This window comes from Myxine glutinosa, chromosome 3 (genome assembly GCF_964187855.1).
Source record: "Myxine glutinosa chromosome 3, kmMyxGlut1.1, whole genome shotgun sequence".
NCBI classification, from domain to species: Eukaryota; Metazoa; Chordata; class Myxini; order Myxiniformes; family Myxinidae; genus Myxine; species Myxine glutinosa.
Window position 1 is genome coordinate 187,392,736 of NC_136263.1, and position 26,548 is coordinate 187,419,283.

The 26,548-nt window shown below is 44.5% G+C and overlaps 1 protein-coding gene across 1 annotated transcript in view; it reads right to left on the minus strand.

The window, feature by feature from the left end:
- NPHS1 (NPHS1 adhesion molecule, nephrin) overlaps nucleotides 1-26,548 on the minus strand; it is a 170,463-nt gene that overhangs the window by 14,916 nt on the left and 128,999 nt on the right. Inside the window, exons 20-25 of the mRNA XM_078774870.1 lie at nucleotides 25,302-25,458; nucleotides 21,430-21,581; nucleotides 17,271-17,382; nucleotides 16,370-16,551; nucleotides 3,761-3,811; nucleotides 2,735-2,851 (exon numbers count right to left, since the gene is read on the minus strand). Coding sequence (XP_078630996.1) covers nucleotides 2,735-2,851; nucleotides 3,761-3,811; nucleotides 16,370-16,551; nucleotides 17,271-17,382; nucleotides 21,430-21,581; nucleotides 25,302-25,458 — 771 coding nt within the window. The remainder of the gene's footprint in view (nucleotides 1-2,734; nucleotides 2,852-3,760; nucleotides 3,812-16,369; nucleotides 16,552-17,270; nucleotides 17,383-21,429; nucleotides 21,582-25,301; nucleotides 25,459-26,548) is intronic.

The following is a 26,548-nucleotide window of genomic DNA, read 5'->3' on the forward strand; positions in this document are numbered from 1 at the left end:
AGATAGTAACCCCACCTCCAGGACGAGGCCCAGGTCTATCGTACCGGAGGAGGGAGTAACCCAGGAGAGATACTAAGGAATCAGCGACATCATGAAGGAGGAAAGTTTCTGTTAAGCAGATCACGTCTGGTTTGTCAGAAGCAACCTGTATGGAGAGATCAGTTAAGTTTGAACGAAGGCCCCGGATGTTTGAGGTCCATACCGTTAATGAAGAGGAAGGGGGAGCATCGGATACAGAACAGGGGGGGGGGCATGAGGGGTAGGGTAAGATGTGGAAGAGGAGGAAGAGGTAGGGAGAGCTGTTGAAGGTGTGTCAGAGATTTCAGAATAGCTCGAAGAAAGGGAAGGATGGGGCTGACAAAAGGTTTGATGGTGATTGGGTGAGGCACAGTGAGGTGTTATTTGAGGAGGGGGAAGAGCGAGGCAGAAGGTTGGGGGAGATGGAGGTGAGAGTTGGAAGAGGGAAGAAGCGGGGAGGACGCTTTGAGAAGGAGGGGTGAGAGGGGGGAAATGGAGAAGAAATGAGGGTGGGGAGATTTGAAGGGGTGGGGTGAGGGGGGAGTTTATGAGGGGAGGGGTTAGGGGGGAGTTTTGGAGGGAAGGGACAAGGGGAGGGATTTGAAAGGGATGGGAGATGGGGTAGATTTGGAGGGGAGGGGTGAGGGGGAGTCTAGGAGGGGAGGGGCGAGGGGGAGTCTAGGAGGGGAAGGGTGTGGGGGGAGTTTAGGAGGGAAGGGGCAAGGGGGGAGATTTCAAAGGGATGGGTGATGGGGAGGATTTGGAGGGGAGGGGCAAGGGGGAAAATTTGAAAGGGATGGGTGATGGGGAAGATTTGGAGGGGAGGGGTGATGGGGAACATTTGGAGGGGAGGGGTGAGATTGGATTTTGGAAAGTGTACGATTAATGGGAAACGAACATTTATTGCAAAATGAGTTTCTTGTGACCTTCGAGTCAAAAATACGTTTGAGGACGCTGGAAGGGGGGTGGAGAGCAGGAGAGTTTAGGGAATGTATGAAAGAGGCACTGTCAGAGATGGAATTTTTTTTTGGAATGAATAGATTTCGTGAGCAAGTCGAAAGCAACCTTTTAAAGAAGAAGAAGAAAAAGGTGTTATAATACACGACAGAATACAGTACTTCAGGGGAAAGTTTAAACATTTTAAAGTTTAACAGTGAAAACTATCTTGGGAAATGTGGGTGAAACACGTTGTCGAAGAACGAACGAACGAATAAGAACAACGAATAAACGAATAAGAACAACGAATAAGAACAGAGAAGGAAATGTTTTTTTGTTTTTGAGTTGAGATTTTAAACAAGGACGTATGGGGTGAAAAGACTGGGAAAAAACTGAGAATGAAAGTAGTTGGAGCACAATAGATGGACCTCTGAGAGAAAAACAAAGCCTCAAGGTCGGACACGGTACAAGGCCTAAAAAGACACGACGCGAATTAACCGACAATATTTTATGCAGGTATGAAAGATTAACACTGAGAATATCTTCCTCGGGACACAGTATACGTACACACTCCATAAAATAAATAGTTTTGACGAAAATACAAATGGAAACAATTACTTAACTTCGATAGCGTGGAGAGCGTTGACAGCTTCGAAAAACGGAACCTCGCCGGCAATACCGGAAGCGGAAGCCTTTGGTTGAGCGGAAGCCTTTGGAGCCATTGGTGGAGAACTGGGCCTGTGGTGTTGGCCGGCAGGGAATGGTGGAGAGGCAGAGGACGTCACGAGGGATTGATAAAAAGTGGAGAGAGACCGACATTCTCTCTCTTGCGTTGGACCCTCTCTTGCTTCGGACTTCTCGCTCTCGTGCCTGCTTGACGTTCTGGACCTTGGAGCAAGCGGTTGTGTGCCGGCATCGTCTCCTCGTTCCCTCTGTTCATTTGGACGTGAGGAGGAAGAGCACGGACGAAGAGCTGGGTTCTCCATGCGAGCGACGAGCGTACAAGGGCGGCTTGCCGCTGAAGCATGAGGAGGCAGGGGCGAGCGAGACATCCGGTGTGGCCTGGCAGCGTGCGAATGAGGCGGACTGAGGCCTACTTCCCACCAACGACCGGGCGGTTCCCGCCAACGCACCGGACGAGCCGACGAACCCCGATGAGACCCCGAGTGGTTGAGCTAAGCCCACACACACACACACACACAACGCTTTTATTTTCATTTAAATTCTCTCCTCGTGTGTGTTATAAGCCTGGTGTGGGGGATCCCAATTTAGGACATTTATTTGAGCATCGCGTTTTCCTTGTTCTCGGGTTCCGTTAAATAAACCAGTTAATTTTTTTGTACATTTTAAATCCGCCTCGGTTTGAGTTAATTTCCACAGGTTTGAAGACTGCCCGGCGGGGATCACGACAGGTAAAAGCTTCCAGTTTCTTCTTCTTCTTTCTTCCTCAGGAGTGTAGATATAAAATCCACTATTGAACACCACCTCCATTAACGCTCGATTTTCTATCCGTGATTTTCCGGTCTTCACCGAGGGGAATCACAGGACAATATGCTGAATGAGGAGCACGTGGTCTAGTTGGTGGATGTAAGTCTATGGGGTTAACCCGATCTCATATGTCACCTTTCTCAAGACTGCACAGAGTAAGGTGTTCCATTAACTCTGTCGTTGTAACAGAGACACCTTGTGTTGATTCCCTCACTAATCTCTTTCCATTCCTACTCCTCAATAAGTCATTTTAGACTTGATCTAGACATTTAAGTACAAAACATCAACATACCGAAAGTCTGAACACAGCACCTCTTGATCAATGGAGTGATGGAGAGGAAATGAAGAAGGAAGAAGAAGCTTCCGACAAACACCAGCAGGATGAGAGCGTAGATAGGCAATGTGAGCTCTGAAAGGGGGGAAAAAAGAATGAAGGAAAGTACGAGTATTGCATTTTCATCAGTTTGTGTTGGCTTGGGTCATATCCCTCACATGACGTGTCCATCATGTGATGCATAGCCTATGTCCCTCAGGTGACGCATGAGCCATGTCCCTCATGTGATGTGTCCCTCAAGTGACGCATGGGTCATGTTCCTCACGTGATGTGTCCCTCAAGTGACGCATGGGCCATGTCCCTCATGTTATGTGTTCCTCATGTGACGCATAGGCTATGTCCCTCAGGTGACGCATGGGCCATGTTCCTCACGTGATGTGTCCCTCAAGTGACGCATGGGTCATGTTCCTCACGTGATGTGTCCCTCATGTGATGCATACGCTATGTCCCTAAAGTGACGCATGGGCCATGTCCCTCACGTGACGTGTACCTCAAGTGACGCATGGGCCATGTCCCTCACGTGACGTGTACCTCAAGTGACGCATGGGCCATGTCCCTCACGTGACGTGTCCCTCAAGTGACGCATGGGCCATGTCCCTGGCCAAATTGATATTTCAATGTTCATGGGATTTCCGGCATCGTCGACGCTCTCTGTCTCTTCATTGCCAACATCTTTGTGTTAGTTATAAACGAGAAATAATTGTCAATTTGATCCAGATAAGATCAAAATGTAAAATGCAAATGAAATCTCAGTTTATTTGATATAGAATAAAATTAATTCAATTGGGTTTTCTTGCTCTCTCGCTAATTTTGATCGTGCCTTAATTCTTGCGAGAAATGGATACATATTCTGTCAAAACCGAGGAAGAAAGTTTTTCAACAAACAATTGAATTGGTACAAATAAGCAATTTTAAAAGCAGACAGGTTTTCTACAAGTAATGTAAAATAATGGCATGTTTTTAATGTAGAAACATACACCTTACCTCCAAAAGGAGTAAGAGTTGTGTCTGAGCCTTGATCATCTGGAGGTCTTTCTAGGGATTTGATTTTAAAGAGCGTCATCTTATCATTGTGCTGAAAGCTTTTCACATTTGACAAAGTATTGATTAGAATAATTATCCAGTATGTTAGAATTGAAAAAAGATAGGGCGAGGTAAGGGGGAATGCAATGAGAAAGATAGAGATACATAAAAGGTTCATTATAACACACACACACACACACACACACACACACACACACACACACGTTTTTTCATTTCTGTTCCTCACAATTCTATCTCTCTTTTATTCACAGACACACACACACACACACACACACACACACACACACACACACACACACACACACACACACACTTAATTAATTGTACAGTATCGGTAGTTCCTAAACTTAAATATAAATAATTTAAAGGATTGTTGTAAATGATGTTAATTTTACAACATCCCACATTTAACTTTATTTAAATTGTAAACCTCAAACATAGTTTCTCCACCTAAAGCAAGAGCCTTAACCTGTAAGCAATTGACTCGTTTCCCGACTGCACGGATCATCAGCCGGGCACCGTTCTTCCTCGAGGTTTCGATCCTTTCAGCCCAGGACCTCTCCAAACGGCGGATCCACAACCTCGATCATGGATCCACATCAATAGATGGTACATCAGTAGATCCACAACCTCAGTTGCGTCCAGGCAGTCAGTCAACCCATCAATGCAACATCACTTATTCCAACTTTACTCGCAATAGGATTTAATGTGTTATCAACTTATCATATACAGTATTTATAACTTTCCTTACACACTTGATAATATGATAATATCATTAAATCATGCACATCTTACCCTTAAATACATCAATCTACCAACCAGCACGACCACACCACATACCTTTCTATCAAACTGCACTTCGAATGTTCAAACTGTCACCAATAACGGTTTTTGGCATGCTGCCGTATCCTAGCAACCACTGATTCCTAGCAACATTGATTTGTGGTATATTTAATAATTATATTGTACTGTATTATTATATTGTACACACACACACAAACACACAAACAAACACACAAACACACAAACAAACAAACACACACACACACACACACACACACAGAGACACACACACACACACACACACACACACACAAACTTTTATTTATATAGATAAGATGTATATATGTACATAACATTTAAAATATAATGTATAAAATGCATATATGTATTGTATACAACACATGAAATATAATGTATAATATATATATATATTTATATATAATGTATATAAAATATAATGTATAAAATGTATATACAGTGTGTATAATATTTAAAATATAATGTATAAGACATGTTTATGTATATTAAATATGATATATATATATTGTTACGGATTCAGGGGTCGGCTCTCCCCTTATAAAGGGGGGGGGGGGGGGTTAATCCCCTTGTCCTTTTAAGCTGGCCGTCCCGAGTCCTGGAAGCTACAACGCTCCTCCCGGTCGGTCTTGGGTATGGTGATTGGTCAATTTGGGTCCCAAATACCTAATTACCAACACCGACCGCGAGCAGGGAAATAACTCCCGCTCGAACCACGGATAGGATGGAAAGTGCCAAGCGGTTAGCGATCCACGATCCGAGCTATTAACAATAAGGCTAAACCCGATTCTGAGCGGTTCTTAATCGTGCCACAGGTACTCAATCGAGAAAAGACTAAAGCAATCGGATAAGAGGAAACCAGAAGGTAGGAAGAACAAATATTGGTTTATTACAAATATACAAGAAAAGAGGAAACCAAAGGCTGTACAAGAATGGAAGAGGAAGAAGCAGGACACAGGGCAGGCTTAACTACGCAGTCTTAACTTAACACCCCAGGACAAACATACCCACTCACACGGGATTGTAGTGGGTAGGGTGGAAGGTCCAGGTAGATGATCCAGGCTCTAGTCGACCCCCGTCCAGGCTCCGGTTCCGCGGGCGAAACCCAGTAGGCAGCTTTGCGTATCGTTGGCGCGCGACCAGACCTTACATACGGTGGGGGGGGGGGGGGGGGGGGGGGGAGGCTCGTGTCCTTTAGAGCAACGTAATACTTGAATGGCTGTGACAAACGCGCCCTCTCCCAAAGGTCCTCTCAATGCGCGTGCCTCCAAAAAGTCGTTCGCAAATGTGCGCTCCTGGATCAGTCCTTTCAATACGCGCATATACCCACAAGTCCGTTATCAGCGCTCTCTCCCAACGAGTCCGTTGAACGCAGGTCTTTCAAAAGGAGTCCGTCGAAAGAAGTCCGTAAAAGGGCTTTGCGCTCGCGCTTATATATCGCGCTTTTAGAACACTCCGCGCGCTTCAAAACCACGCCCGCCATCGAGCTCACCTCAGCCCTGGTTGGCTGGTAAGGGCTTACCGGCTCCGCCTTTGACGGCTGGTTGACAAGCCACACCTTGATCTTGGCGCTCTGCCCCCTTCTTCCTCGAGCCGACCGCATGGTCAATGGCGGCGCCTGTGCGAACGCTAACCAAGGCGCGTAACAGAATTTGGAGAGAGGTCGCATGAACAAAAGGAATTGGGGACCTACTCTTATTTAATTGATGCAACGCAGATTCAACTATTAGATACACGGCCTTATCTGAAACACATAATAATAAAATAACTAAAGTTCCTATGGTGGCCTACGTGTTGCATATGGACTAACTAAGGGTGCAACCTTTAACCTTATTAAATGATGGGATATTTACAAGAGTTATTATTTACAAGAGTGTGGGTTTTAAAACCGCAACACTGCACCCTCCCTTTTTCCAGGCTCGGACCGAGCCGAAACACAAGGCTATCTTTTAGCTTAATGTGACACTTAGGTGTGGTTACCCTCTACTTTTAACCTCACCCTGAGTGCGACAGTTTTAACACTAAATATGTCCGGCCTGCTGCGTTGCATCCTACCTAACTGACTCATGCCCACAATTAACCGAATTGCGGAATTATTCTCAAACTACACATTTAGCCGGTGGAGAGCATTATTTACAAAAACACTCGTATTTTGATTTTTTACAACTACAACCCAGGACCTGTCTTTTGTGGGAAGAGAAATATCTTTTTGAAAAGAGGAAATACACCACTGCCATGCACTGCACCGATACACCATACCATATGTACCAATATGCACCAATAAAGAAAATGCACCAAAAGCACCAAAAAGCACCATCATCAAAAAGTGCACCAAACACACATTTTAAAAGAATAAATGATGACGTCTTCTTCTTCTCTGCTGGGCCGCTGTTTCTGGTTGTCTTAATCTTCATCCTGATGTTATTTATTAAAAGGGCACACACCGCGTCCGCTTTTTATTATTTATTGATTTGGCCAGCAGGGCCAACTCCGGTGGTCCACTGCTGGGCATGGGTGCCACTTTAAAAACAGTGGTCTACAACCAGATACCGCTGGCAACCATGGTCGGTCCCAGCAGAGACGCCAGGCCACAGAACATGTGGTCCATAAGGTGGTGCTAGGCCACAGAACGTGTGGTCCATATGGTGCATCAGTGCAGGCAGGAGGCAGCAAAGGGGCGGGCGCACAACTCACAGCACCTGCACACTTCCCTCGGGCACAAAAGAACAAGGGTCCGTGAGTGGGGAAGGAAGGACAAGCAGATCAGTGGGCAGGGGCGCAAGGGTACACAACAAATCAAAGCAATGCAACATGAAGAGTGCGGGAGAGCGAGCCGAGAAAGCTCGTCCCTAACCGTTCGTCGCCCCCCATGTCACCTACTCGACCCTTGCCCCTACCCTGTATTTACACCATTTACAAATCCGTCTCTAAGACTTGTCTTTCCCATCCCCCCTAAACCAAATTCATCATCAATCCCTCCTAAGGAGGAAGAGATGGAATATCATTCAATGTCTCACCCACGTCGAGATGCGTCTTTCATTCCAAATGCTTGCAAAAAAATGTGATGTGGAGTTTATCACCTAGGTGAGTGGATGCGGATGGTGCGAAGAGATTTTCTCCCTATCTATCCTTCTAAATGACATTAACACTTTACACTACCTGGGGTCTTACCCTGCCAAACCATTGGCCATCTTTACTCTATGCGGTTCTAAACACCAATTCCCATTGAACATACTGTGGCGTGTAGCGCTCTCCAATTTGGGGTCTCACTCCCCCGATTTTTCAATTCGGTGCCCTCGCACAATTTCAGGGCTGGGTCGTGTGGCTCACCAGCAGGTCCGCTCACCTGCACACCTCCGCCACTGCAGTTGCCACCCGAGCTTACCTAGCTCCTCACCCTAACCTGGGGAAGGCCCTCTGGCTCCCTTACCCCACTAATGCCCCCTCTGGCATCGGGCTACCTGGGTCCTCTCCTTGGGATCCACGGGCCCCATTGAACTCTACTTTGCTCCCAACGCCTACCTGCGGCCTCACCTGGCCGACAGACTACCAGTGGCGGAGTGCTCAACCAACCACACTCACTAACAGGCCACACGCCCAGCCATTCCATACACTTATGCCCCAAACAAAACACTTCCGTACTACTACCCCACCACAGATGTCAATATCCAACAACAATTTTCCTACTCCCTCCACCTAACTTTTAAACTACCCTCCCCGGGTATTCGTGAAGGGGGCCTTCGCACCATACACTCCACTCCACTCAATCCATACTCCATCTACTCCACACCATTCATTCCAGACCATTTATTCCATATCACCAGTACTTCACCTGCACATCATGCAGGTCAATGCACTCAATACACAATTACACTCATCCACAATACTCCGTTCACACACACACACACACACACACACACACACACACACACACACACACACACACACACACACACACACACACACACACACACACACATCCTTCTCCAGCATTGCCTCTCAATTCCTCATTTCATCCGAAACTTCAAGCTCACACACACAGCATCATTTAACTAACTACTCCCTTCTAACACCAGTGCTCCCCGTAATCCCTTATACTAAGCACTCCCTCGTCGTTATAATCCAACTACTCTACTCTACGTCCCCACTACCTGTACAATTTCACTACTTAAATCTCAAGTCACCTATGGTCATTTCTAGGTCCCTATACATTTATCCTAACCCTCCCGGGCTAATTTGGTACCGCCAATCCCCATAAATCTATAGCTCCTTTGCCCAAAGTAATGATGTGAGGGATGGTAGGGCTACCATCCCGCTGCATCACTATCGCCATCACTACTACTATCACCAATCATCCACTATACTGAGCCTCTCGTGCGGTAATGCATTTCTACAGCTCGGCTTCGAAAAGCCGGCTATCCGTGAGGATGTTCAGTCTCCTGGTGGTTGGGTCCGTCCGGCATTCGGATTCAGGGGAGGAGGTTTTGTCGGGCCAAGGCTCCAAGCACCATCCCTAACCCTAACCCTAACAACCCTAACCCTAACCCTAACAACCCTAACCCTAACCCTAACAACAACCCTAACAACCCTAACCCTAACCCTAACAACCCTACGCAGGGCCTTTCGCTCCCAAGCGCGATTGCCCAGCCTTCCCCGGCCAGAGTGCCGCCACCACAAGGGGGAGCCGCTCCGAACCCTCCTACCTCCCCTCGAACCGGGCCGGTCGCCTTGCCTGGAAAAATGCGGCACCGACCGTGCAGGGCGGGGCCCGGCCCGAATCGTGCATGGCGAGTTGTTAGGGTTAGGGTTGTAGTTGTTCGGGTTGTAGTGGGTAGGGATCGCGGCACCGATCCCCGCCGGCCCCCGCAGCACACAAAGCGCACCACGCCCCGAGAGCTCGCGTCGGCTATACGTCGGGCTGAACGCTGTCCCGGTTAGCGTCGATGCTCCCCTCGCATGCTCACACCATGCGTTCCGTTTCCTACTCACACAACGCGATGCTCCAACGCCTCTCATACATCCCACACACTCCGTCAATTCCGCCACCGCACTCCCTCATGCACACCACCCAGGCACACTCACACACTCCGTTACACACCTCCCTCGCGCAAACCCTGGCGCACTCTCCCCCGTTACGTACTCCGTAACACTCACGGGTGTGCACTCCGTTGCACACCCACTCGGCGCACACCTACCCATGGGTGTGCAATCCCCTGTCGCACACCCAATCATGCGCTCTGGTGTGCTCTCCCGCACACTCGCCACAATCACCTCAGGTGTGCATCCTCGCACACGCTCCTCATCCATCTCACGCTCCGTGTCACACTCTTCCAACCCACTTTCACCCTCTGTAACACACTCACTCTTCGACGCACACTTTTTTCTTACACGCGCGCCATTCTCTTTCATACACCTCTCCACGGACCTTCCACAAGCGCCCGGGTTACGCCGGGATCCCAAGCGCGCGAAAAATCCTTTCGCGCCAAACACTTTTGCGCTAAATCTTTTAGCACCATATACAGCCCGGCTTACCTTCGGGAGCCTTTTCTCCACACGCACCTGCAAATCTTTATAAGGATTAGCATCATGATGTGAACATGGACTTTGCACAATTTCCATTCCTTCCTTCCACGAGTGCTGTTCTAAGTCTGCTGTCTCTTCAATTTCCGCTATTGCTTCGGTTATTTCTCTTTCTTTAATTTCAATGTCTTTTCCCTCGACGACCGCTGGCGCTAATAAAATCAAATTTTCTAATTCTGCGGTCGCCGGCTTCCCCATACCCCGGGTCGCGGTTTCTATCCCGGTCCACCCGGCTGTGCCTTGCTCAACTTCGCTCAACCCGCGCTCCTCTAGCCACGTTATCTCGTCGCGTACAATTGCGACCTCCTCGCTCAACATGCGATCAATGTTCCTCCCCAATGCTTTTATCTCATGCTTGGCCTCCTCCCTCGCCATCCCCTCATTAATTTCTCTGGCTTGGCCATTTACGTACTCCAACTGGCCCCCTAATCTGCTTCTGAATCCCCCCAATTTGCCTCCTAACCCCTCACATTTATTTTCTAACCCACCGATTTGATCGCCCAATTCATTTCTCAATTCACCAATTTGCAAGGCGCCGCCATTTTGTGCGCCTGCACCCCCCACTACCGCATCCTCATTGCTTTCCTCCTCCATCTCTCCCACTTCCTCCCTGGGGACCTGAGTTGCCTCTAACTCCTCTTCGATCTTCCCCACCGGCATCCGATCGCCTTGACTATCCATGGCACGATTTTAATTTGTTTTTTAATACTAAATTTTGGCGCTCGTAATTTTGACCAAATTTTTTTTTCAAAAGATAAAAATTTTGGTTCGGGTCCAAATCCCACTTCTGACACCAACTGTTACGGATTCGGGGGTCGGCTCTCCCCTTATCAAGGGGGGAGGGTTAATCCCCTTGTCCTTTTAAGCTGGCCGTCCCGAGTCCTGGAAGCTACAACGCTCCTCCCTGTCGGTCTTGGATAGGGTGATTGGTCAATTTGGGTCCCAAATACCTAATTACCAACACCGACCGCGAGCAGGGAAATAACTCCCGCTCGAACCACGGATAAGATGGAAAGTGCCGAGCGGTTAGCGATCCGCGATCCGAGCTATTAACAATAAGGCTAAACCCAATTCTGAGCGGTTCTTAATCGTGCCACAGGTACTCAATCGAGAAAAGACTAAAGCGATCGGATAAGAGGAAACCAGAAGGTAGGAAGAACAAATATTGGTTTATTACAAATATACAAGAAAAGAGGAAACAAAAGGATGTACAAGAAAGGAAGAGGAAGAAGCAGGACACAGGGCAGGCTTAACTACGCAGTCTGAACTTAACACCCCAGGACAAACATACACACTCACACAGGATTGTAGTGGGTAGGGTGGAAGGTCCAGGTAGATGATCCAGGCTCTGGTCGACCCCCGTCCAGGCTCCGGTTCCGCGGGCGAAACCCGGCAGGCAGCTCTGCGTATCGTTGGCGCGCGACCGGACCTTACATATGGCGGGGGGGGTGAGGGGGGGGAGGCTCGTGTCCTTTAGCGTACGTAATACTTGAATGGCTGTGACAAATGTGCCCTCTCCCAACGGTCCTCTCAATGCACGTGCCTCCAACAAGTCCTTCGCAAATGTGCGATCCTGGATCAGTCCTTTCAATAAGCGCATATACCCACAAGTCCGTTATCAGCGCTCTCTCCCAACGAGTCCGTTGCGCACGTCTTTCAAAAGGAGTCCGTCGAAAGAAGTCCGAAAAAGGGCTTTGCGCTGGCGCTTATATATCGTGCTTTTAGATCACCCCGCGCGCTTCAAAACCACACCCACCATCGAGCTCACCTCAGCCCTGGTTGGCTGGTAAGGGCTTACCGGCCCTGCCTTTGATGGCTGGTTGACAAGCCACACCTTGTCCTTGGCGCTCCGCCCCATTCTTCCTCGAGCCGACCGCATGGTCAATGGCGGCGCCTGTGCGAACGCTAACCAAGGCGCGTAACAGAATTTGGAGAGAGGTCGCAAAATGAACAAAAGGAATTGGGGACCTACTCTTATTTAATTGATGCAACGCAGATTCAACTATTAGAAACACGGCCTTATCTGAAACACATAATAATGAAATAAGTAAAGTTCCTATGGTGGCCTACGTGTTGCATATGGACTAACTAAGGGTGCAACCTTTAACCTTATTAAATGATGGGATATTTACAAGAGTTATTATTTCCAAGAGTGTGGGTTCTAAAACCGCAACAATATATATACAGTCACGTGAAAAAGTAAGTACACCCCATCTAAAGTTTTGACTTTCTCAACATATTTCAACATACAGCTATTTGATCTTCATTTCAACAATATTGGTAGATAAAGGTGATATAATATAACAAATATCATGAAACATTTACATTTTGTAGTCCATTGTATAATTTAAATCAACACAAATGCAAATTTCGCATGTGGAAAAAGTAAGTACACCCCGACATTTATCACTACTTCAAATACCTAAAATTAGAATCAGGTGCACCAGCTCGGGTGCAAATGATTAGAACATCGTTAGAGAGGATCTTGGAGGAACCTGTCTTATTTAAACATCAGACATTTAGTTTGGTTTGCTCTTTGCTGTTGAAGTGTGCGGCTTCACCATGCCAAGATCAAAAGAGCTCTCTGAGGCCTTCAGAAAGAAGGTTATAGATGCCTACAAGTCTGGGAAGGGATTTAAAAAGATCTCCAAACAATTTGAAACCAATCATTCGACTGTCCGGAAGATCATTTACAAGTGGAGAAGATTCCAAACAACTGCCAACTTGTTCAGGCCAGGCCGCCCCAGCAAGATCAGCCCGAGAGCAGACCGCAAGATGCTGAAAGAAGTCTCTAAGAACCCCAGAATGTCATCACGGGACCTACAGGTAGCTCTTGCCACTGTTGATGTCAAAGTGCACGAGTCTACCATTAGAAAGAGGCTGCACAAATTTGTCTACATGGGAGGTGTGCCAGGAGGAAACCTTTGCTTTCCAGAAAGAACATCAAGGCAAGACTAAAGTTTGTCAATGAACACCTCGGCAAAGACCAGCACTTCTGAAACAATGTGCTCTGGACAGACGAGTCAAAGGTAGAGCTATTTGGCCACAGTACCAGAAGACATGTTTGGCGAAAACCAAAGACAGCATTTGACCACAATAACCTGATACCAACTGTAAAGCATGGTGGTGGAAACATTATGGTTTGGGGCAGCTTTTTCTGCATCAGGGCCTGGGCAGCTCACCATCATACAATCCACCATGAATTCTTCATTGTACCAGAGGGTGCTTGAGGATAATGTGAGGCCATCTCTCGGAAGTTGAAGCTCAACCGAAGGTGGACCTTGCAACATGACAATGACCCTATACAAACCAGTAAATCCACCAGGGAATGGCTGAAAAGAAAGAAATGGAGGGTTCTGGGATGGCCAAGTCAAAGCCTGGATCTAAATCCCATCGAGATGTTGTGGGGGGATTTGAAACGTGCTGTGCATGCAAGAAACCCCTCAAACATCGCACAGCTGAAAGAATTATACATGGAGGAGTAGGCAAAAATTTCTCCCAGTCGATGTCAGAGACTGGTAGACAGTTATAAGAAAGGCCTACTTGAGGTTGTTTCTGCCAAAGGGGGCAATACCACCTATTAGAGCCAAGGGTGTACTTACTTTTTCCACATGTGAAATTTGCATTTATGTTTATTTAAATTACTAGGGCATGCCCGTACGTGGGTGCCCGTTCCTTGCCAAAAAAAAATAATAACGCTACCCGTACGCTCTACCCCGCCCGTACGCCCGTAAACAAAAAAAACAACGCTCTTCGCTTCCGCCCTTCGCTCTGACTGAATTGGGAGAAATAATGCGCATAAGAAATCGAGAAATTATTATTTTCTCCGGAAGAAATCGAATTACGAACCGTAATGGCGCACGCGCTCGGCTCGGCTCGCTCTCACATCGGCCACGCCTACGCAACAACGCGTTCTGTGATTGGCTGCCGGAAGTGCAGTCTTCACTGTCCGGAAGGTCGCAAATCGCAGTTACGATGAATCGCAAATTAGTTTTAATTAGTTTTAAAACATAGTTTAACGGCAACATAGTTTTCCAACGTGAAATAAATGAATACGCTCTCAAATGTGCCGTCCGAGGCAGAGTCTGTTCGCCACGTTCGGCACACGTGATAGCTCGCTGCTCTCTGATTGGTTGAATCGTTTTTTGGACATAGCTCGGTAACTACTTGTCCGATTAATATGAAACCTTGAAAAGGCACATCCTCGGGTCCCCAGCAATATACCTGGCAAGTTTCAAGTATATCGGACCCGTGGTTGTCGAGAAACAGCGGTCACAGACATACAGACATACAAACATACAAACATACAAACATACAAACATACAAACATACACACAGAGATTACTGGAATTATAGATAGATACAATGGACTACAAAATGTAAAAGTTTCATGATATTTGTTATATTATATCACCTTTATCTATCAATATTGTTGAAATGAAGATCAAATAGCTGTATGTTGAAATATGTTGAAAAAGTCAAAACTTTACATGGGGTATACTTACTTTTTCACGTGACTATATATATATATATATATATATATATATATATATATATATATATATATATATATATATATATATATATATATATATATATATATATATATATATATATATATATATATATACATACATATATATATATATATATATATATATATATAGATACATACATATATATACATATATATATATATATATAGTATATATATATATATATATAGTATATATATATATAGATATATATCGTATATATATATATATATATAGTATATATATATATAGATATATATACACACACACATACACTACATGGCCGAAAGTATGTGGACACCCAAACATCACACCCGTATGTGCTCGTCGAACATCTCATTCCAAAATCATGGGCATTACTATGGAGTTGGTGCCCCCTTTGCTGCGATAACAGCCTCCACTCTTCTGGGAAGGCTTTCCACTAGATGTTGGAAAATTGCTGCGGGGGGTTGTTTCCATTCAGCCACAAGAGCATTGGTGCGGTCGGGCACTGATGTTGGGCGATTAGGCCTGGCTCGCAGTCGGTGTTCCAATTCATCCCAAAGGTGTTCGATGGGGTTGAGGTCAGGGTTCTGTGCAGGCCAGTCATGTTCTTCCACACCGATCTCGACAAACCATTTCTGTATGGACTTCGCTTTGTGCACGGGGGCATTGTCATAATGAAACAGGAAATGGCCTTCCCCAAACTTTTTACCACAAAGTTGGAAGCACACAATCATCTAGAATGTCATTGTATGCTGTAGCATTAAGATTTCCCTTCACTGGAACTAAGGGGCCAAGCCCGAACCATGAAAAACAGCCCCAGACCATCATTCCTCCTCCACCAAACTTTACAGTTGGCACTATGCATTCGGGTGGGTAGCGTTCTCCTGGCATCTGCGAAACCCAGACCTGTCCGCTGGACTGCCAAATGGTGAAGCGTGATTCATCACTCCAGAGAACGTGTTTCCACTGCTCCAGAGTCCAATGTCGGCAAGCTTTACACCACTCCAGCCAATGCTGGCATTGCGCCTGATGATCTTAGGCTTGTGTGCGGCTGCTCGGCCATGGAAACCCATTTCATGAAGCTCCCGACGATCAGTCGTTGTGCTGACTTTGCTTCCAAAGGCAGTTTGGAACTCGGTAGTGAGTGTTGCAACCGAGGACAGATGGTTTTTACGCGCTTCAGCACTCGGTGGTCCCGTTCTGTGAGCTTGTATTGCCTACCACTTCGTGGCTGAGCTGTTGTTGCTCCTAGACGTTTCCACTTTACAATAACAGCACTTACAGTTGACCGGGGCAGCTCAAGCAGGGCAGAAATTTGCCAAACCGACTTGTTAAAAAGGTGGCATCCCATGACGGTGCCACGTTGAAAGTCACTGAGCTCTTCAGTACGGCCCATTCTACTGCCAATGCTTGTCTATGGAGATTGCATGGCTGTGTGCTTGATTATATATAATTGTCAGCAATGGTTGTGGCTGAAACAGCCGAATCCACTAATTAGAAGGGGTGTCCGCATACTTTTGGCCATGTAGTGTATATATAAGGAAGATAACATCGTATTTGTCGAATTTAATCAACAATAGCCGAATGACAGCTCTGAATCCACACACACATTTAGGAGAGGCGTACACACCGGCAGTAGTGACTGAAACCTGGAGTCCTCCGTCTGCAAACTTGCTTTCTCCCAGGGAATTAATGGCATTGACAGAGAAATTGTACATGGTGTTGGGATGAAGACCCGTGATTGTGAAAATAGTAGAACGTGATGGGTAAACGTCCACGACCATGAAGTTTGCAGCATCGGCTTGTTTGTAACTGGATGAGGTAACAGTAATTTGTAATTAATTTCAATAACATTAAATTTTAAAAAAATCAGCTTGCCCAGGAGGGAGATCAAACACTATATGGGAATATTCTTCAATAATTCTTTAGCAACCCACTATTATGATTAAGTTTGATAATTTCTGCTGGGATGGATTTTTATTTTACCTGGTAACCATGTCATCAGAGCCTCCGCTAGGTATGTGGGTGAGCTATTGGAAAACCTCGTGTGATCGGGGCAGGGGGCTGAGGGTTTTGGGGGATTGGTTCTATGGAAGGACCAATCCAGTTGTCAGGTTAAGAATATATTTATTGCACAAGTTAATTAAACACAGAACTGATGGCGTGCAAGTTATTCCGCTATCTGGAGGAAGTGCTGTAAATTTGAGAAATAAATTTTCAGTAAATTTGACGTTGAAGCCAATTTTTTTTTCAGCTCCAACCTTGAGTTTACAGCACTTCCTCGAGCTAACAAAAGTACCCAAGGGCTTAAGCTCAGGGCCAGCCATGTTATTGGAGACATCTTTATTGCATGACTGGACTTTGAAGATGCTTTGAAAAAATTCTGCGAGCTGATCCGGGAGGAGGCGGGCTATGTTAACAGGCTCTGCATATGCCTAGCGGAGACCCTGCATGTCGCACATGTCTTTAGTGAAAAGGTCCAGTCGGTGTTCTCATGAAAAGATGGGGGAAAGAGTGCATGCAAAACGTACTGCACACGGAATTTCTGCTCGAAGCCACCATCATATCCAGCGATCCAGCTTAGGGTCACAGAGTTGTGTGTGTGAGTTACAAGCTGAAGACCCGTTGGTGGTTCCGGGGAGCCTAAAGCCGGATACAATCATTGTAATTGTCACAACTCTGGTCGAAATAAACAATATCACCATCATTTCCAGCATGCACCAAACTACATTATGGAGCACATGAATCTAGCTAGATAAGAAGTGGATTGTAAAGGAAAACAATTTTAACTGCATTCAAATTCAGAATTTCATTAACACAGATAGCCTGCAGTCACAAATTCTGAAATTAACCAAATTCAGAATTTTATTGACACAGATAGATTGCAGTCACAGATTCTCAAATTAGCCAAATTCAGAATTTTATCGACACAGATAGCCTGCAGTCACAGATTCTCAAATTAGCCAAATTCAAAATTTTATTGGCACAGATAGCCTGCAGTCACAAATTCTTAAATTAACCAAATTCAGAATTGTATCGACACAGATAGCCTGCAGTCACAAATTCTCAAATTAACCAAATTCAGAATTGTATCGATTCAGTTAGCCTGCAGTCACAAATTCTCAAATTAAACAAATTCAGAATTGTATCGATTCAGTTAGCCTGCAGTCACAAATTCTCAAATTAACCAAATTCAGAATTTTATCGACACAGATAGCCTGCAGTCACAGATTCTCAAATTAGCCAAATTCAAAATTTTATTGGCACAGATAGCCTGCAGTCACAAATTCTCAAATTAACCAAATTCAGAATTTTATCGACACAGATAGCCTGCAGTCACAAATTCTCAAATTAACCAAATTCAGAATTGTATCGATTCAGTTAGCCTGCAGTCACAAATTCTCAAAATTAACCAAATTCAGAATTTTATTGACACAGATAGCCTCAGTCACAAATTCTCAAAACAACCATATTCAGAGAATTATTGACATAGATAGCCTACAGTCACAAATTCTCAAATTAACAAAATTCAGAAATGTATCGACACAGATAGCCTGCAGTCACAAATTCACAAATGAACCAAATTCAGAATTATATATTTTTTTGTATACTGAATCGAGGCTCGTGAAAGAGCTAACATTTACTTCACAAACAAATCGACCAGACAAACAAAATACACAAAAAGAGGGAGCGGAAGACAACATGGGGAGAAAAGGGGAAGCACACACACACAACATCCGAGAGCAGGGAGATGTGTGGAAGGGAGAGGGCCCGGGGGGAGGAGGTGTGGGAAGGGGGGGGGGGGGGGAGGGAGGGAGAAGTATATTGACACAGATGGCCTGCAGTCACAAATTCTCGAATTAACCAAATTCTGAATTTTATCGACACAGATAGCCTGCAGTCACAAATTCTCAAATGAACCAAATTCAGAATTTTATCGACACAGATAGCCTGCAGTCACAAATTCTCAAATGAACCAAATTCCGAATTTTATCGACACAGATAGCCTGCAGTCACAAATTCTCAAATGAACCAAATTCTGAATTTTATCGACACAGATAGCCTGTAGTCACAAATTCTCAAATGAACCAAATTCCGAATTTTATCGACACAGATAGCCTGCAGTCACAAATTCTCAAATGAACCAAATTCTGAATTTTATCGACACAGATAGCCTGCAGTCACAAATTCTCAAATGAACCAAATTCTGAATTTTATCGACACAGATAGCCTGCAGTCACAAATTCTCAAATGAACCAAATTCCGAATTTTATCGACACAGATAGCCTGCAGTCACAAATTCTCAAATGAACCAAATTCTGAATTTTATCGACACATAACACTGTCTCTTACAACATTTTCTCAAGAGATCAGGTGAGAATCGCTCAGGAAAACCTAGAACGGCACTCGGTAGAGCGCATACCTCTGCTCGGCTGAACAGTTTATCCATTTTATACTGGTAGGCCCGTTGAACCATTGATAGGTCGAATCTGGATTCGGACTTGAACCAAAATCTAATCAGCTTGTTTTTGTCGCCGAACCACCTCATCCACCAACATTTGTCATAATCCGTCCACAACTTTTTGAGATATCGTGCTATATATCGTTTATGGCCCGATCTCTCAATAGGGAAGAATCACTAAAAGAATTCCAGTATCCAGATCCGGATCTTCAACAAAATCTAATCGATCTATCCTGATCACACTCCCAACCTGTCCACCCAGTTTCATTCGAATCCGTCCACAACTTTTTGAGATATTCTGCTCATAGGCAAACAGGCAGACAGACAACCAGAGGAACACAACATATACTTGGCAAAAAAAGAAACGCAGGTTGATAAGACGCATTTTTTAAATGTGCATTGTTGTGCACAAATTATCAATGACAAAGATTTGTAATACCATTTGAAGCACCTGTATTTTCAACCACATTTTTGAGCGTCATGCCTCAACCACCACAATGGGGGTTGAATGGATTTTCAAACAATCACTTACTGTGGCTTCCAAGGCTAAATTGCATAAGAATGTTGATGTTCCTGTGGTAGTCTATGGTCCATGGAGGCTTGAACAGAATTCACTCAGCAGACTATGCCACGCGTTGTTAGGGTAGGGTTAGGGTAGGGTTAGGGTTGTTAAGGTCAGGGTTAGGGTAGTTGTTAGGGTTAGTTGTTAGGGTTAGGGTTAGGGTTGTTAGGGTTAGGGTTAGGGTAGGGTAGGGTTAGGGTTGTTAAGGTCAGGGTTAGGGTAGTTGTTAGGGTTAGTTGTTAGGGTTAGTTGTTAGGGTTAGGGTTAGGGTTAGGGTAGGGTAGGGTTTGACATAAAAACTTGCGTTTCATTTTTTTCCAAGTATAGATGAAAATGTAACTTCCATCCACCTTCTGTGGTGGAGGTAATGACAGAAGACTGTAAGGGATGCCTTTTTACAATTAGTCAGGTTCACTATGTTTTTTCGTTCAAAATTTTGGTAGATTAGCAAAACTACACATTTTTGGAATATTCAGAGCATGAGGAATCCAAAAATTAATGTTTACATTTGCGTAGACACCTTTGCGAAAATGACCCTCAGGACAGTGATGAAGATCTGTAAAAGCATATTCCTGAACGGTATAGACCTCGTAGATCCTGTATATAGGACTTATAGTTCAATCTGATACTACCTATAACTTCCTATAACAACCTATAACTTCAAAGGACTTGCAATATCATGTATTATGTAATACAGTTATATCACAAATATAAAGACAATGGTTTTCAATTACCTTTGTTTGTTGCTTTTCTATAATCCTGAGCACTATTTTGAGGCCTTTATTGGATTCCTTGACCCAGAAAACATAGGATTAGCATATTTAATCAAGTTTCTAGGTTGACTAGAAGCCGAGATGGCGCAAAATATGTATTTTATGGCGGCCATTTTCAAAATCCAAAATGGCGGCCATGCAGGTGTCTGTGCAAATGCCAACATTGATTTTCAGATTCTCCATGCTCTGATGATTCCACAAATGTACAGGTTTGCTAATCCCAAAATTTTGAACGAAATTATATTTGTTAACATAGTGAACCTGACTCTTCATCACTGTCCTGAGTGTCATTTTCGCAAAGGTGTCTTCGCAAATGTAAACATTAATTTTTGGATTCCTCATGCTCTGAATATTCCAGAAATGTATAGTTTTGCTAATCTCCAAAAATTTTGAACGAAATTATATTTGTTACCATAGTGAACCTGACTAAATGAACTAAAAAAAAAAAAAACCACCTTTAGAGGCCATTTTTCCCCGCAAAGCGGGGGTTGGCCTTTTTCGGGAACCGTGGTTGTTGTTGTTTTTCGGTCCCCTTTTTTTTGAAGCAATGTTTTACGGCCGGATGCCCTTCCTGACGCCAACCCTTTTTGCCACCCTTAACGACAAACAGGGAATTACCAGTGAACTGGTACTCAATTAGCCGACCTCGGAAGGATGACAGGCTGAGTCAACCCCCCTGGCGTTAATTCAGCGATCGACCGGGATTCGAACCCAGGATCCTAGGATCCTAAGCCGGCACCCTAGCCGCTAGCCCAACACCAGGGATTCTGACTAAATTCTAACTAAATTCTAATTCTGACTAAATGAACTGATGACGGAAATCATGTTTGTTAAAAATGGAAGCAAGGACAACTTCCTTATGTGAATGAATGGCTTTACTTGAACTAGCATACTTGTCTTAACGAGTTGAATGTGCAGTTTGTCTTCGCCGAGGGCATTTCGTGCTGTACACGTGAAGGTTCCAAAGTCGAGTTGAGCGCTCACGTTGGCGATGATTAGTTGAGTCTCATGCTTGTCCACCCCGTGCACAATCTGGAAGGAATAACTGCACCCAACAACAAGGATGGAGATTATTAACGTTTCTGGCTGAATTGACATTTTAAAAATTGGTATTCCAAGAGCTTTTATTGATTTTAAGGTCTCACAAGAACAAGAACTGAGCTATTAAATCATAAATTTGATGCATTTGTTTAATTATTTAAATCGATCATACTAAAATACGCAATTTGGTGTCTGTCTGTCTGTCTGACGATTTTTGACAGCGATACATTCGGTGGTTACTTAAGCAATCTCAACCAAACATAAAAGGAGGACTAAGGGTCACACAATGAAGGTTGGAGCAAATTCATTTTCCCCCCTCCCCAAGAGGGTTTTCTCTGCCAAGGGGGTTTTCCCCACCTATGGGGTTGCGTGTTGAGATGTATATCCGTGTTAAAATGGCTTTATGGTGGCGTTTTTCCAAAACTGCTTATAATAACAAAAGTAACAACAACAATAAATATAATAACATAATTTTAATGTTATTACAACACATTATTAGTACTAATAAAATCCCGTCTCCTCAAGGGATGTTTCCTCCTTGAACAAATGCCGTGTTAACATGTATAAATAGCTTATCGTGCCGTTTTCGTGGGACCACCCCAACCAGAAGTAAAAATATTATAAACCACAAACACGCATGATTATCTTTTTAAACAGTCACTAATGCTGTTTAACACTAAACTGAAAGGGAGTAAACCCGGGATGTGTTTTGTTACTAAGCAGCTAGCTAGCGCTTGCCAAGCCAGCCATTCTTCCACCGACTCCTCTCCAGCCTTGCTCACCAAGCTCTGTCTGGGCTCTGTCCCCCAAATATTCCTACAGTCGCACAAGATCTGCCAGCAACCCTCTTTTGGTGAAACTGCAAAAATCAAGACTCTCTGCTCAAATTCACTCCTTCATTCCTCTTTTATCCCACCTCTGGAACAAACTCCCCCACTCCCTTCAATCCCACTCCTCCCTCCAGGTCTTCAGAACAGCTGTTCACCACCATCTCTTATCTTCCCCCATCCAAAACCTTGATCTTTTCTACCCCCGTTAAAACACCCCAAATCCACCTTTTTTGAAATACCGATTTCTTTCCTGGAAGTCCGAGCAGCGTCCATGTGTTTTGCTTTTTTTACCTCTCCCACACCCCCCCCCCCCCCTCCCCCTTCCCATGCCTCCTCCCCCCAAGCCCTCTCCTTCCCACAGATCTCCCGATGTCCCTGTTCTCTACTGTTGTACTTGTGTGCTTCCCTCTCTCTCCCCATCTTGTCTCCTGCTCCCTTTATCATATGTTGTATGCGTCCGTTTGTTTTTTTTGTGATTAATGTTTGCTCTTACACGAGCCTCAATCTTGTACACAAAACAAATCAAAAAATTCCTTATCTACGGTTTTGAATAGAGTCCTTGCTCGAATGCTTAAACCACTTGGCGAGCGCTCTACAAGAAACTTGGTAAATGAACACCCTCTTTCCCCCCAATGTTTTTGAGGCCTGACCCTAGATCTACTGTAATCTATATACCCCATAGAGGAATGACCTTTGCTGCCGCTCCCACAGGTAACGGGTTTACTAGTATGTATAAATGCCATCCATTGTCTCTCTCCTTCTCTCTCTCTCTCTCTGGCTTTCTTTGTTCCTTATGCACAGTCACATCTTTTAAGTTACAAACTCCAAGCTCAGTGTACAAATGCAATTTTGTATGGGGGCTAACATGGGCTATGTGGCTGTAGCCTCATGCAGGGTTGTGGGGGGAGGGGAGGAAAAAGGTAAATTATCGATGCAAAGTTATTGGTGTTGTGTATGTGGAAACTTTGCCAAATGGCTTTATGGTGGCGTTTTTATTGGTGGAGCTGTTGGTGGCACCATTGCCAAATTAACTATCCAGTATAAAAATAAACCTGCCAAGAAACTGCTTTGGCAGCACAGGCGCATTGTACAGAGTTATGGTACATCAGAATCAGAGAATACAGCTTCCTATCGTTTGAAATCCTATTGTTTGAAATCCTATTGTTTGAAATCCTATTGTTTGAAATCCTATTGTTTGAAATCCGATTGTTTGAAATCCTATTGTTTGTACTTGCGATTAAGATTCAATGCTATTCAGTCACATGAAAAAGTAAGTACACCCCATGTAAAGTTTTGACTTTTTCAACATATTTCAACATACAGCTATTTGATCTTCATTTCAACAATATTGATAGATAAAGGTGATATAATATAACAAATATCATGAAACATTTACATTTTGTAGTCCATTGTATAATTTAAATAAACATAAATGCAAATTTCGCATGTGGAAAAAGTAAGTACACCCTTGGCTCTAATCGGTGGTATTGCCCCCTTTGGCAGAAACAACCTCAAGTAGGCGTTTCTTATAACTGTCTACCAGTCTCTGACATCGACTGGGAGAAATTTTTGCCCACTCCTCCATGCAGAATTCTTTCAGCTGTGCGATGTTTGAGGGGTTTCTGGCATGCACAGCTCGTTTCAAATCCCCCCACAACATCTCGATGGGATTTAGATCCGGGCTTTGACTTGGCCATTCCAGAACCCTCCATTTCTTTCTTTTCAGCCATTCCTTGGTGGATTTACTGGTATGTTTAGGGTCATTGTCATGTTGCAAGGTCCACCTTCGGTTGAGCCTCAACTTTCCGCTAGGTGGCCTCACATTATCCTCAAGCACCCTCTGGTACAATGAAGAATTCGTCATGGATTATATGATGGTGAGCTGCTCAGGCCCTGATGCAGCAAAGCTGCCCCAAACCATAATATTTCCACCACCATGCTTTACAGTTGGTATCAGGTTCTTGTGGTCAAATGCTGTCTTTGGTTTTCGCCAAACATGTCTTCTGGTACTGTGGCCAAATAGCTCGACCTTTGACTCATCTGTCCAGAGCACATTGTTCCAGAAGTGCTGGTCTTTGCCGAGGTGTTCATTGGCAAGGCAAACTTTAGTCTTGCCCTGATGTTCTTTCTGGACAGCAAAGGTTTCCTCCTGGCACACCTCCCATGTAGATCAAATTTGTGCAGCCTCTTTCTAATGGTAGACTCGTGCACTTTGACATCAACAGTGGCAAGAGCTACCTGTAAGTCCTGTGATGACATTCTGGGGTTCTTAGAGACTTCTTTCAGCATCTTGCGGTCTACTCTCGGGCTGAACTTGCTGGGGCGGCCTGGCCTGAACAAGTTGGCAGTTGTTTGGAATCTTCTCCACTTGTAGATGATCTTCCGGACAGTCGAATGATTGATTTCAAATTGTTTGGAGATCCTTTTGAATCCCTTCCCAGACCCGTAGGCATCTATAACCTTCTTTCTGAAGGCCTCAGAAAGCTCTTTTGATCTAGGCATGGTGACGCCACACACTTCAACAACAAAGAGCAAACCAATCTAAATGTCTGAGGTTTAAATAAGACAGGTTCCTCCAAAATCCTCTCTAACGATGTTCTAATTATTTGCACCTGAGCTGGTGCACCTGATTCTAATTTTAGGTATTTGAAGTAGTGATCAATGTGGGGGTGTACTTACTTTTTCCACATGTGAAATTTGCATTCATGTTTATTTAAATTATACAATGGACTACAAAATGTAAATGTTCCATGATATTTGTTATATTATATCACCTTTATCTATCAATATGGTTGAAATGAAGATCAAATAGCTGTATGTTGAAATATGTTGATAAAGTCAAAATTTTACATGGGGTGTACTTACTTTTTCACGTGACTGTATTTGTAACATACCGGGCTTCATTTGGTTCAACTGCGATTCCATTTCGTGCCCAAGAAAAAACAACTACTGGGAGGCCCTCAGCCCGGCAAAGCAGAAGTACACCACTCGAACCATCCCCTGGTGCAGCAACCTTGTTGAAGTCGTTCAACTGGTGTATCTGTGGCTTGACTGAAAATGCAGAGGAGGGGGGACAGACATGTGTGAAGACACCGCAAATCGTTAATGGTTATAGCTGGCGTAGTTGCTTAAAGAGTTCAGAATTTCTTATCGTTACAGATATTTTACCAAATCGAACTATTGACAATGTTTTGGAGTGGGCAATGTTGAATAGTGAGAAGTAAACAATAAAAGCATTAAGTTGGAACCACAAATGTTTACCTATGATCCATCCAACAAAGCATTATCCACCATAAAATAAGATCATTGTTAATCTATACCTATAAAAGACAAAAAACCCAATCTTTCTCTTTCTCTTTCTCTCTCTCTCACAAATTCAACTTTGTGTGGGGGGTGACATAAGCTTTGTGGCCACGGCCTCACACGGGAGTGTGGGGGGCTTTGGGGAGGTGTAAATTATCTATGTAAATGTGTATTGTGTAGCGCCACCTGGTGGTTGTGGCTTAAGGTATTGTAACTTCTTTTTTTTGACCTGGGCAACACTGAGGTTAAAGCACTCTTCGCACCGGAATTTCACAATTTTTTTCAATTTTTCACAAATTCCCCTGGGCAATGCCCTGTAGTTCAGCTAGTCTATACTATAACAGTGAAATTGTATATTTATATATTTGTTTGTTTTTATAGAACCACCTTTAGAGGCCATTTCCCCCCGCAGAGCAGGGGTTGGCCATTTTATGGCACCGTGGTCCCCTTTTTGAATCAATGTCTTATGGCCGGATGCCCTTCCTGCCACCAGCCCTGTTAGTCGCCTCTTGCGACACAGGGAATTACCAGTGAACTGGAACTCAATTTGCCGACCTCAGAAGGATGACAGGCTGAGTCAACCCCCCTGGCGTTAATTCAGCGATCGACCGGGATTCGAACCCAGGATCCTAGGATCCCAAGCCGGCACCCTAACCGCTAAGCCAACACCAGGCTATTGTTTATATATTTATATACGCTTCAAAAACTAAAAAAACTACTGAACCAAATACAACCAATTTTTGCATGTTGCATTTGGGTACCCCAAGTATGGTTTCTGTTTGGGTAGCATATCTAGTGGGGGGGAGGGGGTTTAGAGTAAGGGGAAAAGACCCCAATT